Source organism: Mastomys coucha, unplaced genomic scaffold, assembly GCF_008632895.1.
Source record: "Mastomys coucha isolate ucsf_1 unplaced genomic scaffold, UCSF_Mcou_1 pScaffold1, whole genome shotgun sequence".
Classification (NCBI taxonomy): domain Eukaryota; kingdom Metazoa; phylum Chordata; class Mammalia; order Rodentia; family Muridae; genus Mastomys; species Mastomys coucha.
The window spans coordinates 51,678,167-51,693,345 of record NW_022196891.1 but is presented as its reverse complement, the minus strand read 5'-3'; the positions used below and the strand labels follow the sequence as shown (position 1 = coordinate 51,693,345).

Sequence of the window (15,179 nt, the reverse complement as noted above, 5' to 3'; positions counted from 1 at the left end):
TTCTCTTTCCCATAGATACCCAAGCCCTTGACTACTGTTTCCCTTTCCCATAGATACCCAAGCCCTTGTCTGCTGTTTCCCTTTCCCATAGATACCCAAGCCCATGACTACTGTTTTCCTTTCCAATAGATACCCAAGCCCTTGACTGCTGTTTCCCTTTCCCATAGATACCCAAGCCCTTGACTACTGTTTCTCTTTCCCATAGATACCCAAGCCCTTGACTACTGTTTTCCTTTCCCATAGATACCCAAGGCCTTGACTACTGCTTCCCTTTCCCATAGATACCCAAGCCCTTGACTACTGCTTCCCTTTCCCATAGATACCCAAGCCCTGTTTTCCTTTCCCATAGATACCCAAGTCCTTGATTACTGTTTTCCTTTCCCATTGATCTGAGGCTCAGTACCTACTCAGATATGTTAAATGAACATACATGCTGCTATGAGGCATACCTAATTGCTGAGGGAAATCCTGGCGTGGTGTACTTAGAAAAAGCCTTATCGATCTGAGGAGAGTCTCCAAGTATGAAAGAACCCAAGATCTGGTAGAACCAGGAATAGGGGAGGGAACAAAAACAGAAAGGACTCTTGGAGAATGGCAGATCTGTGTAGTTCAGACTACCAGAGTCTCCTATAGTCTGATTCTTCTTGTCTTATATTGCCTTCCTTGTTACTGCTGATGCAACCATTGGTAGACTTGTCATTATCATTTATCTCCCTTTCTTGGAATGTCTTTCTTTTAATTAGCCATTGTGAAGTTTCTTTTTCCAAATTCAGATGAAAGGAAAGTCCCCTAAGATTTGGCTTGATATCTTTACCCTTTCTCTATTTAAATTGCAATATTCACAGTCGGATGTCAGTAGCCTAGTGATATCAGTAGCCTGGTGATTTCAGCCTCCTGGTGATATCAGTAGCCTGGGGCTTGAGCAGGGGTGTCTTCCTCATGCCCTTAAACTTTAATAGAGTCCCCAAATAAAATCCTGTAACAATACTAATTCAATGGGAAATACTAATAGGACATGTGGCCATGTGTAAGATTAAGTGTCAAAAAGAATATGTAGTATAGGAGGGCTTTGCAGAGTGGTTTGCAAGTTAGGAGCCTATTACTCTAGTTTTTCTTGTGTATATGTAAGGCTTAGCTGTATTCTTCATGACAGTTACAGACAGTGCAGGCCAATGGGGATGAGTTAGCTGCATCAAGCTCAGGTACCTTTGGCTGACCATACTCCACAGAGAGCCTTAGTTTCTCACAGCAGCTTCTGGCTCAGGTAGGTGCTTCCTGACCTTGCCTGTGTGGACTTGCCTGTGTGGACTTGGCATGTTCATGAAATCTGTTCTAAGACCTGAGACATAATGAGATGCCTCCTAGAACTCACTAGCAGCTTTCTGTCCTCTCTCCTTCTACCTGCTTTCCCATTCTCCTCCTTGCTGGGGGACTGGGAGGATAGCTGGTGCTTTCCAATTATAGGATACTGTTTGTGTTTGTTTTCCCTTAAAGCAGTGGTTTTCAACCTTCCTAATGCTCTAACTCTATAATACAGTTCTTTGTGTTATAGTGGCCCCCAACCATAAAATTATTTCATTGCTACTTCATAACTGTAATTTGCTACTGTTACAAACTATAATGTAAAAATCTGATATGCAGGATATCTGATATATGACCCATAAAGAGGTCACAACCCACAGGTTGAGAACCACTGCCTTTAAAAATGATGACAATATGGGTGGAATTGATTTCAGGCATTCTGGTGCTACTGGATAAAAAGAGTCAGATTCTCATGAAGCTGAGTCACTATGACTCTAGACTGTGGATACAGGTCCTTCAGTAATTTGCCTGTATCCTCAAAGGAGTCATTATGCCTCTCTGGGCTTCAGTTTCCTCTAGAAAATGATAGATTAGGCCATGTAAACTCATAATTTTCTTCCTGGTATGCAGGAAACCAGCTTCAAAAATACATGGGTGGGATTCAGAATAGCCAACAGCTTATAAGCTATACTGTTCATTGTGTCATTTTCCGAAAACATGGGGTGGCAAAGGCATACAGTGGCTCTCTTGATAGAAATGTCACAAAACAGCTGTGATTCAGGTGCTGTCAGCCTGCTAAGGTTAGTCAAAACCCTGGTGAGGATGGTATAAAATATCTCAAGTCAGATTCCTTAGAAATCCACTCTGGGATGGAGGTGCTTACTGAATGGATTATAGAGGAATCAATGCAAGGAGATCCCTGAAAGAATGGGAGAAAAGTAGGTAGGTTGGGGAACCTGAGGCAGAGATGTGGTCTCAGAAGTGTTGATATCAGCCTTGTTCCATTGACGGCTCCAAGTGTGTATGCATCATAAGAGGTTTCCATCTAGCCTGACATGATGGACCATCAATGCTGCTTCAGTTCAGGCAGCTCTTGACCACAAGTCCTCCCATTATCACCACAAGGGTATGAAGTTCATGGTGAGGCTAGCCTTTGAGCCAGGCACAGGCTTCCAAGGAGGGGCCAAAAAAAAAAGGCCAGCGTGAGAGCTATTCACAGATAGCAGCCACAGCAGCTAGGGATGAATATTCTTGTAGGTTATTGGGAGAAAACCTGGTCAGGGGCAGCACACACTCTGTCATACCCTGACCTCTGACTCCTGTGAGTACTTTACCATATGGAAGGGAGCATTTACATGGCACTAACCAATGATGAGTCCTGTCTAATTGATAGAGAAGTCAAGACTTGGTTACATTTAAGAAAGGAAAATGATAGCTAGAAGAGGCCCAAGGGCTATTAGATACTGCTATAGTAATGTACATTTTGAAAAGATTTATCTAAGAGGTAGCCTGTGATTTTCTTTTCTTTTTTATGTTTCAGAATATCTACATGGGATTGGGCAGGAGGCAGTACTGCAAGACAATATCATTCATTCAAAGAAGGCACCCCTTTTCCTTCTTGTATACCACACCTCACTTTCATTCATAGGATTCTTTCTCTAAGACCTATGGTTTCCTTTCTGTTGACTGGCGTGAATCCATCACCTGCCTGACTGCTCCACAGTCCCTTCCCAACACTGACCTCATTTGGAATTATACTTTTCTGTGTGTTTATCTGTTCACATGGATAGTCCCTATTATACTACAAGTTCCATGGTGGGTAAGACTGGCAGTTTTGCTGTTCAATTATCTTTAGAGGAAAGAATTTGATCCTTAGTAGGTAGTTTATGAATGTGTAGGATAAAATCATTTAAGTTCCAAAACAGAGCTTATAAGTCACTTGGGGTAGAATGGAGGCCCTCACTCTTGGTGTTAGGAGGAAGGGAGGAATAATTACTTGGTGAGGAATAGTCTTCCTGGTTTAGGATGGTGAAAGGAAGTATTTGTTGAGAAACTGCATCTCTATTCACATTTCACAACTGTGTTCCTTTTCTTAGGAGTGGTTAGCACTGGCTGAGACAAATGGTCTGTCTCTTTTGGCAGGCTGCTAGCTGCTCCACCACCTTCCAACCTGAGCTACTAGTAATTAGTGAAATTGAAGATCTCTAATTAAGATGGAGCCCCAAGGCCAGAGGGTTTTGTCTGAAGCTGTTTTTATCTTTCCATGCAAACCATTTGGAAATTCTGGAGACATTTTCATTTGTCACAACTCAGGGATTCCCACTGGAATCTGCTAAGTGGAGGCCACGGCTGTGCTGCTTCCTGACAGAGATATGTAAAAACCTGACAGAGAATCCTCCTGACCTCAAGTGGAAGCCGTGCTTTAGCTAAGGAAGCCTTCTGCAATCTGGCCTGGGTCTTCCAGCTAAAACTGCCTCAAACCTGGGAATGAAGAATACCCAAAAGACTTTCTAAAGAATTTAGGAACCTGCTCTTTCTTTCCCAATACTTTCAGCTATGTGCCATGGGTAGTTCAGCCTTTCTTCTCAGAGCCGCTCTAAGAAGCAAGAAGATGATGGACAGGTGCATCAGCATGCTTTTCACGGAGCCTGGTAGGACCCTGTAAGAGTTCTGAGCATAGTCCTCCAAGAGGAAGAACTGTAGCGCCTCTTCTTCTTGTTCTTTCCATTCCTATCTTTCTCTCCAGTCTGGTTCTTCCTGCCCTATCTTCCTGCATCTCTCCCACCTCACCCCCGTAGATTAATGTGATAATTGCCATGTGTGCCTGTTTACACAGGGAGTGGGTGAGCTTACCACCCTCAATCAGGCAGGTTCCCAGAGAAACGCATTCCCACAATGTCAGGACTGGTACCGGTACCCGCTGAACACTCCTGTGCAGGTGGGTTGCCACCCCCAAACTTCTTTCTCTGTCTGTCATCACCGTTTATGTGCACATGTGCATATGTGTGCCATTCAGTGAAGCGACAGGTGAGAAGGAGGAGGAACAGCTAGACTAGCATCAGGAGAAGGGCCAGGCAGAGAAATCGCTGTGCATTGTAGGTACGTCAGCTCTGCAAGTAGAGGTCAGTGAGCCAAGAGAAAGCTCTCTTTCTAATACCTGTCACGTGGTAGGCATACTAGGGTGCTCCGGAGAAAAGCACGTAGCCAAGGAGGAAAGGGTTCAGTAGGAGAATCAGAGGCTGGGAAGTTCACATGAGGCTGTTTGCAAACTGGTAAAGCCAGCAGAACCAGTATGCCTCTACCTAAATTGGGAGTCTTGGAACAATGGAAGGTAATAGTACAGCTCTTAGACTAAGGCCAAATAAAAGCCACAAGTCTTTGGGAGGTTATTTGTACAAGCCCCACTGTCAAGTTCAGCTGGAGTTCTAATGTCCAAGGTCAGGAGAATAGCCTCTGGCTCTAAAGGACAAAGTATCAATGTGAGGTTTGAGCTTGTCATATGAGTATGTGAGACCAGTGACTCCACCTTTTCATTTCCAGCTACACCCTTCTCAGCTCTAGCAAATGGGAAGCTCCTATAATCCAGTTGCAGTGTCTTCCGTACTTGGGACTCTGATCCACAAGCAAATTTTCTCTGGGTATGATATATCACACAGACCAAGCTTTGTCAGCCACTCAGACATCCCCTCAGTCCAAAGTTCATCACTGTGGCAAGTGTCCCATAGGTGTGAAATGAAGAGGTTGCTGTTCTCTAGGTAACATTCATTGCAGGGAAGGGCCAGTTTCACAGTTTTTCCCCATTGGAGGTCTGGGTGGTGAAAGTTCTTCTATGAGACTCTACTGGGGCAAGAGCTAGCAGAATATATTTTGGAAGCTACAGTGTCATGCGTGAGGATTTTATCCAAAGATCTTAGCATGGCTATCTCATGTTCCTGAAGTTAAAAAAAAATAAGGTTTGAGCATGCTATACACAAAAGTGCCCTGTGAGCATTGTAACAGTCACAGACACAATGAAGAATGAAAGGGCAAGCTCCCACTTTTCTCCAGGCTGTAACTTCCCACTCCCTCTAGAGAGAGTCACCTGACACACACAAGAGAATGATCACACTCTGTGGCCACACTGCCAGTGGTATCCTGACTCACAATATCAGGATGCTTGATGCCTTCAGAGTTGTTGATTGCTTCATTTTTAAGTCTCAAAATATACACACTAAAATATAGACATCTCTCCTACACTGGACAATTTTAAGTTTTTAATAATGATGAATCAGAAGGGGATGAAAGCTCCATTTAGCATCTCAAAGAAACTTGCCATTTTGAAGGAGGGACTCGTGAGCAAAGTCCTTTGCTTGCCCACTTCCTGGGGAGGAATGTCCCCTTCATCCGTTGGCTTTTGGACCACAATAACCATGTGAAGGGGTGGGAAGCCTCCTGGCCAGAGAGGGTGGAGGAAGAAGGGCAAGGAGGAAACTGCCTGGTAGGAGTAGAGTGTGGAGGGAATTCAGCAACGCTGTTGAAGGGCTGTGAGTAATGGCGGGCGGGCGCTGTCAGGCTTCTCTCTTCTGCAGGACCTTTTAAGCTGTCAGTCATTTCCTTAAAGGGTTACCAGGATCGATTTGATTTGTATTGGTCTATTTTTAACAAGAGAGTTGTCTTCTTCAAAGTGTGGCCATTTATTCATTAGTTACCTTTGTGTGTGCCAAAGGCTTCTTCACATTCCAGATATTAAAATATTCAGATAGCTAAAATAAACCCCAAGCATTCTCAGCCAACTCTGGCTGGACAAACTTTGTCATGTGTGTTTTGTAGAGGTGTTAGGAAGGACATTTCAGACTCAGTTGATAAGGGAGATTCTCTTATCCCTTTGTCTCATGGAATATATTCTCTGATTTATTGATAGATTTTCTTTGAAAGAGAAGGTTTCACCACCAAGAAAGTTAAAGAAATGGCATACTGATGTAAGCAATCTATCTTTCCACTGTTCTTCTCACTAGCTGTGAGACCTAGATAATATGCCATTTCCCTAACTTTCTCTGGTTACCAAACCCATTTTCTACAAAATGCCAACCTTGCCTTCTACAAATCACGGCAATGCAGAGTACACAATGTTTTATATAGCCACCCTAGCTGCCCTTCAACTACAGCTCAGTGGGAGATCAGAGGTACCTCAAAAACCACAATTTCAACATTGCCTTGACATTTCTATGGGCAACTGAGCTCTGATCCAAGTGCTTCATATAAACTTAGTCCTTGCTGCCAAAGAACACTGAAGGAGTCAAGTGAAAGCATAAAGCAAGTGGATTGTATTCATCTGGAGCTACTGGTGAACCACTGAAGTTAATAAGGCTTTAAAGAATGGTGGTGCACACCTATAATCCCAGCACGTGGGAGGCAGAGGCAGGTGGATTTCTGAGTTCGAGGCCAGCCTGGTCTACAGAGTGAGTTCCAGGACAGCCAGAGCTACACAGAGAAACCCTGTCTCAGAAAAACCAAAAAAAAAAAAAGAAGAAGGAGAAGGAGAAGAGGAGGAGGAAGAGGAGGAGGAGGAGGAGGAGGAGGAGGAAGAGGAGGAGGAGGAGGAGGAGGAGGAGGAGGAGCTACCTCTGTGGTGATCATCAATCTCTTCCTTAGCTCACAACAAGGTGCCTGCCTCAGTCATCTCGGTCACACCCATATGCCCTGTCCTTCACACCCCACTTGACTCTCAGCATCTAATTCTGCTACATTTTCTTTCTGATGATGAGACATGGCTTTCTCTGAGATTTGCCCTGTGTCCTTTCTACTTGTGTGTAACCAAGACTCGGTTAAGCCAAAGGCCTAAGTCTCTGATGCTGAAGTGGGCAGAACCTTGTTCTAAACAGTTTAATTTTTTTCTTATAGTTTGTGTCAAATTTTGAGTCAGCTTTATTCCAGTGATCTGATCTGTGATCAGTGCAGGGCCAGAACAAAAGGCACAATGTTGCCAAAAGGACTTGGGATTATTTTTAATGGGAGATTTGACTCTCCAGTGATAGCAGCCATAGCCAATCCACAGATATATTATGTGGCTTGACATTGGAAAGGAAAAAAAATGAGACAAACTGGAGAGGAAAAAAAAAGATTGGGTTATAGAAATCCACAAGAAATATGAGGATGGCCACTTTAAAATATATTTTCAGGGTTTAGTTGTAAGGAGAAAGAGGCACATAGAAGGGATGGATCAACACTTTGCCACAGATACCCTGAGCATCTGTCTGGGTTTAGTTTTATTAAGTCAGCACACTAGATTTAAGTCTGGTATTTGACCTTGATGGACCTGTTTCCCCAGTAAATTAGGAACAAAATATCCATTGTGAGCTTCAAATGGATATTGAAGGTGATTCCTGAAGGGTTGGGTTAGGGAGAGGGTTCAAAGGTCTGCATACGGGAAGTACAAATCCAGAAAATCCCTTCAGAAAAACCTGAGCAGGGAGAACCCAATGAACAAGAAGAAACCTTTGTTGAGAGACAAGGGTGTTAGAGAGGGCACCTCAGTATTCTTTGGGCTCAATTTCTAGGGTTCCATAGGATTTGGCAAATCGCCTTTCCTCAGTTCTGGGCACCTCAACAATTCTGCATCCAACTTGGAGACAAGAATCCATAATCTACATTTCTGTGCTTTTTTCCCCACTTCTCTGTATCAGCAAGAGTTAGGGGAGAAGGGAGCATGATGAGAGAGCTTGAGAGAGATCAGATCTCATACCATCACTCTGCAAATCTAGACATAGTCTTTGTTCTGCCCAGGGCTTTGCTGGGGCCAGCTCTGGAGTACCAGTTTGTGATGAATAAAGGACCGTCATCCCCAGAGCTGGGCAACATAAGCAAGAACCTAAGTCCTTCTAAGTAGCCCTACTAAGGGCTTTGCTAACAGCCATGGGATAGGGTAACAAGTACAGCCTACCCTTTTTTTTTTTTTTTATAATATATCTATCTATCTTAAGAGTGCAAAGGTTGAGAATAAAAGTTACCAAGAACTATAAAACCAATTCACCTTTTTATAACCTTGGAAATATTTTTTTGGCTTTTTTCCATTCAGTTTTCATTTCTTCTAAGTAAGGGCATTAGAATTCTCCCACTCAGGATATTGTAGAGATAGATACTGAAGTGACCTTCACTAGGCACAGGATAAAATGTGAGTTGTCTTACAATAAAGTGGAGTGGGAATGTTACATCATCCCCCGTATGAAACTGCTGGAATGTAGACCTTGCTCCTGGGATGGCTTTGAATCTTACAAAACCATTTTTCTTTCTTTCAGACCAATGATGCCTTAGGAGCCACCTGGAACTGGCTGTACTTCATCCCTCTCATTATCATCGGATCCTTCTTTGTTCTCAACCTTGTCCTGGGAGTGCTTTCTGGGTAAGGCAGATGTTTCTCTCTCCTTTTGTGAGCTACTAGCTGGGGCTAATGCCTCCTGACTGATGATAGATTTACTCACTCACCCGTCACTTCGAAGACACTGGACAGCCCCTTGTGCCAATGTTGTTCCAGCTGTGTCAGCACAGGAACAGATGATTGTTTTAATCATCTTGATTATTTTAGACATTAAAACAATCTATATGCCATGTACAGTTATGAACACTTTTGAGTTCATTTACCCATTCATATCTCCATTCAATAACTCTATGTCAAGCGCTGTGCTGGTTGCTGTAGACATATAGTTAAGGAATATATAGGTTCTATTGTCAAAAAAAAAAAAAATGCTTGCTTTGCAGTATATCGGGCATCACATCTCGTGTTTGTGACTCAACTTTATTTATACCAGTTGATATTCCTGGTGTCTAGCGTGTTTTGCAGAGATGCTTTTGTCAATTGAAATGGAGAGTGCAAATTTTGGTTTTACTGACCAGTGTGGAAAATAATAATTTGTTTGGGAGAAAGAACAAATTTGTGCAGTCAAAAGTCACTAGAGATGGTTTCAAACAAGACTGGGAATGGCATGGGGTATAAGATATGTGTTAGAATAACATAGGATAATGGAGTACATGAAGATAAACACTCTAGTGAAGATGGAGAAATAGGACATTGCATGGAGTATAATGAAGCTAAAATGTAATATTTTAAGATGGCTCAGTCTAGGGAAATATTTTATAAAAAAACTACATTTTACTAAACAAAGTTGAGAAGATGGTGATGATGGTGGTGGTGGTGGTAATGATGATGATGATTTTGTCGATTGGTATGAGTTGTCAGAGTGTTTAAAGGGATCTTTATGTTTACACATAGCCAATTCAAACAAGTTGATGACTTTTGGGAAAGTCTACGAATAGAGGAAATGCACACTAAGAAGGTACAAGAACAACAACAACAAAAAAACCTGAGAGGCATGACAGCAAATGAGATTGTGAACAAACCTTTCTTATACAACAAATGGTTAATGCCACAGTAGCTGTAAAAGCTGAAGTTTAATGGCCTCCAAGGGAAAGCACAAGTAAACAGGCAGACTTATTCCTCTTCTGAGCCCAAGAAAGGGCTGGGAATTAGAGATAGCCAATATTCCTGGGAGTTGGGGTGTACACGCCATTAAAAACAAGAAACTGATTAGAAGTCATGCTACCTGCTCAGTGTCTACATAATGCTGGCAAGTATCTGCCCCCTGAACACATTAGGAGACCTACTGTCTGCTGAGGTCTAAGCCATCAAAGGTTGGACGGGTGACACCCACTGCAGCTTAAGGTGGTCTTGACATTTTCATAGAAACAAGAGGCCTACGTGACAGTCCCGAAGCTGAGTGTCAGTCCCCAGCCCACTTCCGTTTTCTGAGAAAAGCAGCAAGCTGGCAATAGTTTAGAGGAGTCTTCTGAGGGGACTCTGTCTCAAAAGAAAAAAAAGATTTATCTATTTGACAGTCCAGTGAGGTCAGAGAAAGAGGTTCCATCCCATCGGCCTCCAGTAAAGCTCTCTGTGCTCCTTCCCTATGGCTATCACAGTAAATATCATAATCCACACAGCATAAAATGGATGAGTATTTAATTCTCTGGTAGTTTTTGAGTTACAAGCTCCAGATCTGGCAGGCCCGGGCTCTCTCCAAGGGCTGGAGAGAATCATTTCTTCCTTCTCCCAGTCTTGGTAGGTCCAGGCATTTCTTGGATTATCACCATGCCTTCATGTCACCCCAGTCTCTGCTTCAGGGCTCACATGGCCTCTTTCTCTCCCGGGTCTGCCATCTCCCTCTGTCTTGCTCTTATAAGGATACTTGTGATTTGATTTAGAATCACTGGATAATCTAGTTTGATCTCATCTTCTGAATACACTTAACTTTGCCATATCTGCAGACTCTTTTTCCAAATAAGGTAACACTCAGGCATTCCAGGAATTAGAATATGAATGGTCTTTTGAAGCCAGTTGCCACTCTCCCACTGTACTGACACCACGAGCCCCAGCTGAGGATGTGGAGTTTCTACTGCCTTGCTCATAAGTGTGAGCACACAGCCAAGGATCATCAGCATTTGAGGAAAATGCCCAGTGTGAAAGTCCCTCAGCAACATAAGTAGATAAAAGACTGTGTGACTGTGAACAGCTCAGGTAGCAAAAGAGAACTTAAAAGTCATGTCGGATACCAGCAGAGATAGAGACATAATTTCATACACAAAATAACAGCTTATTACAAAATGGTATTGAGATGAAGAAGGGCCGTGAGCATTATACATAACATGTGCTTGATGTGCAAGCAGTGCAAAGTTGAGTTAATATAAACATGTAATCAAGCCAAAAAGATAGTGAAGTTGGAGTGTGAAACTAAGGATACCACTTAGAAAGTGGGGTCACAGGAGGGACAGAGAAACAGAGAGGAACAGAGACAGAGAGAAGCACAAACAGAGAGACAGAGGCAGAGAGAGACACTGATGGACTTGAAGAGCAAGGAATGGTGGACAGGCACTCATGACCCCAGCACTTGAGAAGCAGAAGCAGGAAAAATCACATCCTGAGCTACATAGTAAGACCTTGTTTCAAAATATTTACAATTGATCCAACATTTTAGTAAGAAAGTTTCATAAAGAGAACAATGAAACAGGAAGAAAGAATTAACATAGAAAAATATGAGAGAAGTTCGCAGAACAAAAGATTCACCATTGCCAGATTTAAATAAAACAGTGGACTTGTGTGCAAAGATGTTATTTCTGGTGTGTTTCTTGGCAGTGAGCATGGATGGAAAGCATCGGGGTGTCTCAAACTGGGAGTTTAAATAGGTAAACTGTTGGCTGCGCCCCTGGCATGTGCTGAGGCAATTAAGAGCAACAGTTACCACGTACACGTGGAATAGAGCAAAAGTTACTGTGTACACATGGACTAGAGCAACAGTTACCATGTACACGTGGACTAGAGCAACAACTACCACGTACACATGGACTAGAGGGTCTGTTAAGAATGTTTCAGTGGAAAAAAGGAGACCACATTATATGTTATCACATTTGTATATGTATAAAGCACAGTTGGTAAAATATGTTTAGATGTAAAGTTATGCATTTGGCAATATTGTAACAGCTCGTGTGATCAGGTGGCAGAATGCAGATGTTTTAATTAACCATTGAAATATCCAAGCGTCAAAAGTACATCAAGGTAAATTGCCATGAACTTCAGACCATCAGAGAAAAGAATGTTCTGAAAGCTTCCAGCCATTGGGTCTATGGTTAATATTTGGCTCTGAGGGGTCAGAATGCCAGCGAGCTTCTCAGTGGCAATCCTGAAAATCAGAAAGCAATGTAGAAGCTCCTAAAACTTCCTAACAGAAAAATGACTTTCACGACCAAATGCTCTACCTACCCGGAGTGGATGGACAGAATATGGACATTGTCAGGTACCTTTTGGGGAAAAGCTTGATAAAGGACACGAGTCACTAAGGAAGCAAATAAGTAAGCAAGGCATGGAACTGGGGAGATGGCTGTGGCTGAGAGAGGACCACATGGCAGTTCACTAATACCTGTAAACTCCACTCCCAAGATACCTGACATGTACAGGCTCTGCACGCGTGCACGCGCGCGCACACACGCACACAGAGCACACAAACATATGCAGACAAACAGTAACACACATAAAAGAATAAAATAACTCTCAAAAGGAAAGGAAATGAAGAGGAAAACTGTGTTACTTATGCACATAAGCGAGTCAGTAGAGGACAAAGACAAAGGGATTGGGCCCTGTTATAGTGAAATGGAATTAGGGTAATAACTCTCAGTGACCTAGAGGGCATCAGCATCTGACTGACATAGGGCAACAGAGGTCCTAACATGCTATCTTTACAAAACAAGTGAAACTAATATATGCCCTGATGTGTTGTATTCTGAAGGGTTCTGTGATTTCTTTTGGTCCAAGCCCCCCCATATATTCCCTTCTCTCTCTCTCTCTCTCTCTCTCTCTCTCTCTCTCTCTCTCTCTCTCTCTCTCTCTCTCTCTCTCTCTCTCTCTTAGCATCTCTGTGTCTCTTCTCCCCATCCCATTACCTCAACTTAAGCACTCAGTTCTACAATATGCACAAGTTACTTCTACAGAAATAGAGACACAGCAAGCCCTCAGTGTAACTCAGTTGCCAACCTGGTTTCCATTGTTGATGCTGAAGCCTGAGCTAACCTCTCGCAGTGTTACAATGAGGGGAGTCTGAGCATGGGGATGGGAATAGGGTATCAAAGACCAAAATCTTAGGTTCCACAGTCAGCAAATCATCAAGCAGTTTCTAAAACTGAAAGATAAAGAAATAGCAGTGTCTTAAGTGTAATATTTAGAAAATTTGAAACGAATGCCAGAAGAAACAGAAGAGTTGAAAGTGGCTACCTCTGGAGAGGGAGGTTCTGGGCTTGGGAAAGGTGAGGCAGAGGGCTGCTATTTTTTTTCATTTACGATCCTTCAAAAACGGGTTTGACTTTTTTTTTTTTTTAAGATATTTTCTTTATTTACATGCGAATTTCTCCATTCCCAGTTTCCCCTCCAAAAAACAAAAAAACAAACAAAAACAAACCCCTGTTGCCTCCCCCCTCCCCATGCCTGCCACCCCGCCCTCTCCCACTTTCTGGCCTTGGCATTCCCCTACACTGGGGCACAGAACCTTCACAGGGCCGAGGTCCTCTCCTCCTATTGATGATCGATTTTGCAATCCTCTACCATACACATGCTGCTTGAACAATCAGACCCCTCTATGTGCAGTATATGCACTTCTTTGAGAAAGATAAAAACCTTAAATTTTGAACTAAAATTGTCAGAAAACAAGTAGGATGGACAGACAGACTAAGGACACCTATCTAGCACCAGCATGGTAGGACTGACAGGGAAGGAGCAGTTGTGCCAGTCCAAGTGTGTGTGTGTCACACTAAGGAGCATAACTGCAAAATGGTCAAGGAGAAGGAATGGCGGACACCAGGAAGGAGTTTGTAACAGTCCATGACTTTTTGGTTGGAGCCAGTTCTGTGGCCATCAACTCCCCTCTGGCTGGGGGACCTTCTTCAGTCAGAAGATGCAATGCTACTGGTCTGGCTGATGCTTCTTTACTACCTGAAACCCAGGAGGTGGTGATGGCAGCTGGCAACTGCTGGTGTGAATGAACGCTGACATTTAAAGGAGTGTTAACAAGAGGAACCTTGCGAGCTGGGGTTGAACTACTTTTGCTCTGGTTTCATTTCTGTGTTCTGGTGCTGCACACATTGCTCAGCGTTTGGAGGATTTCATGGGTGTCTACAGAGGGCTCAGTACCCCCGGGCCCTGTGGATAGGAGGGGTCATGGGCTTTCTCGACTACCTGATCTGTGAGCCCTGGTCTCTAGAAAGGGTGAAGCCTCTCCTTGGAGTGGAGCTTTGTTTGGCATTCACAGGTTGAGCCACCTGGGATATAGCTTTGAACATTTTGTCTACAGGGAACAGGCTTCTGTGACCTGCAAGTATGCTGAATGTTATGTGCCAGTGTGATTCCAGGAATGGAGAAACAGCAATTTCTGTATATAGAAGGAAGATACACATGCCTCCCTACACTGAGTAAGAGTCCCCCGGGCATCAAGTATAGCAATGACTGAAAGACCCATCCCCAGAGGTTGAGACACTGATGAAAAACTGTGAGGTGTGTTCGTTGGCTTCATATTTAAAAAGGAAAGATGGATAGAAGCATTGTAGCATTTTTACGTGTCTCAGAGGAAATAGGATTTGATGAAAACCATTAGCTTAGGCTTGAAGAGAAGCAGAGCTTCCTGTCTCCATGGCAACAAACTAGGGCTGCATAAGCACATCCTGAAGTGCTGTCAGGGGCTACAGGGCAGAAAGCTCACACAAACAGAAAATGACCCTGAGCTATTCCAGCATCTCCACCTATTGTTTCCAGGGCTTGTGAGAGAGGGAGATAAGTGTAGGGGACAATTGTGCTATCTCCAAATAGGGGCAAGGAAGTTAGGCCAAGGACTACTTACAGATGCACTGGGGAACAATGAGAAGCCTCGTGTATGTAAAATGTCTTGTAGTTTTCGGAGCACCTTGCTTCCAAGATCTTATTCATTTCTTGCCACAGCTTGGTGTAGGCACACAACATCTTTAAAGACGAAGAGAAGAACTGAAGAACTGATATCCAACACGTTCTTGGCAGAGGTAGGCCAGAGGTCATAGTAGCTCAAACTCTAGTTCCGTGTTTATTATCCCAGGTAGCCTTCAAAAAGGCTTCCCAGAATGATGCCCCAGCCATAGTACAAAGTGTAGGTTCAAAATTTAATATGTACATGCATTGGTCACATGCTTATTCTTAATACACTGGTCTCTATGTATGCAATGGGACCTTGTACATATAAAGAAGATGTTAAGACCCATTGGCAAGACCTTTTTGCTATAAGGACTGATAGAAAGAGGTGAACTGTCAATATGAAAGGAAGGTTCTTTTGGTTGCATCTCTT

At 43.2% G+C, this 15,179-nt stretch overlaps 1 protein-coding gene and 1 long non-coding RNA gene across 13 annotated transcripts in view; one reads left to right on the top strand and one right to left on the bottom strand.

Annotated features, from left to right (window-relative positions):
- Positions 1-515, bottom strand: part of LOC116101566 — a 4,420-nt gene extending 3,905 nt beyond the window's left edge. For both annotated transcript variants that reach the window (XR_004122874.1, XR_004122875.1), the window contains exon 1: positions 450-515. This is a non-coding gene — a long non-coding RNA (uncharacterized LOC116101566). The remainder of the gene's footprint in view (positions 1-449) is intronic.
- Positions 1-15,179, top strand: part of Cacna1e (calcium voltage-gated channel subunit alpha1 E) — a 485,364-nt gene that overhangs the window by 318,365 nt on the left and 151,820 nt on the right. For all 11 annotated transcript variants that reach the window (XM_031385114.1, XM_031385091.1, XM_031385097.1 and 8 more), the window contains one exon: positions 8,577-8,680. In XM_031385114.1, the coding sequence (XP_031240974.1) occupies positions 8,577-8,680 (104 nt within the window). The remainder of the gene's footprint in view (positions 1-8,576; positions 8,681-15,179) is intronic.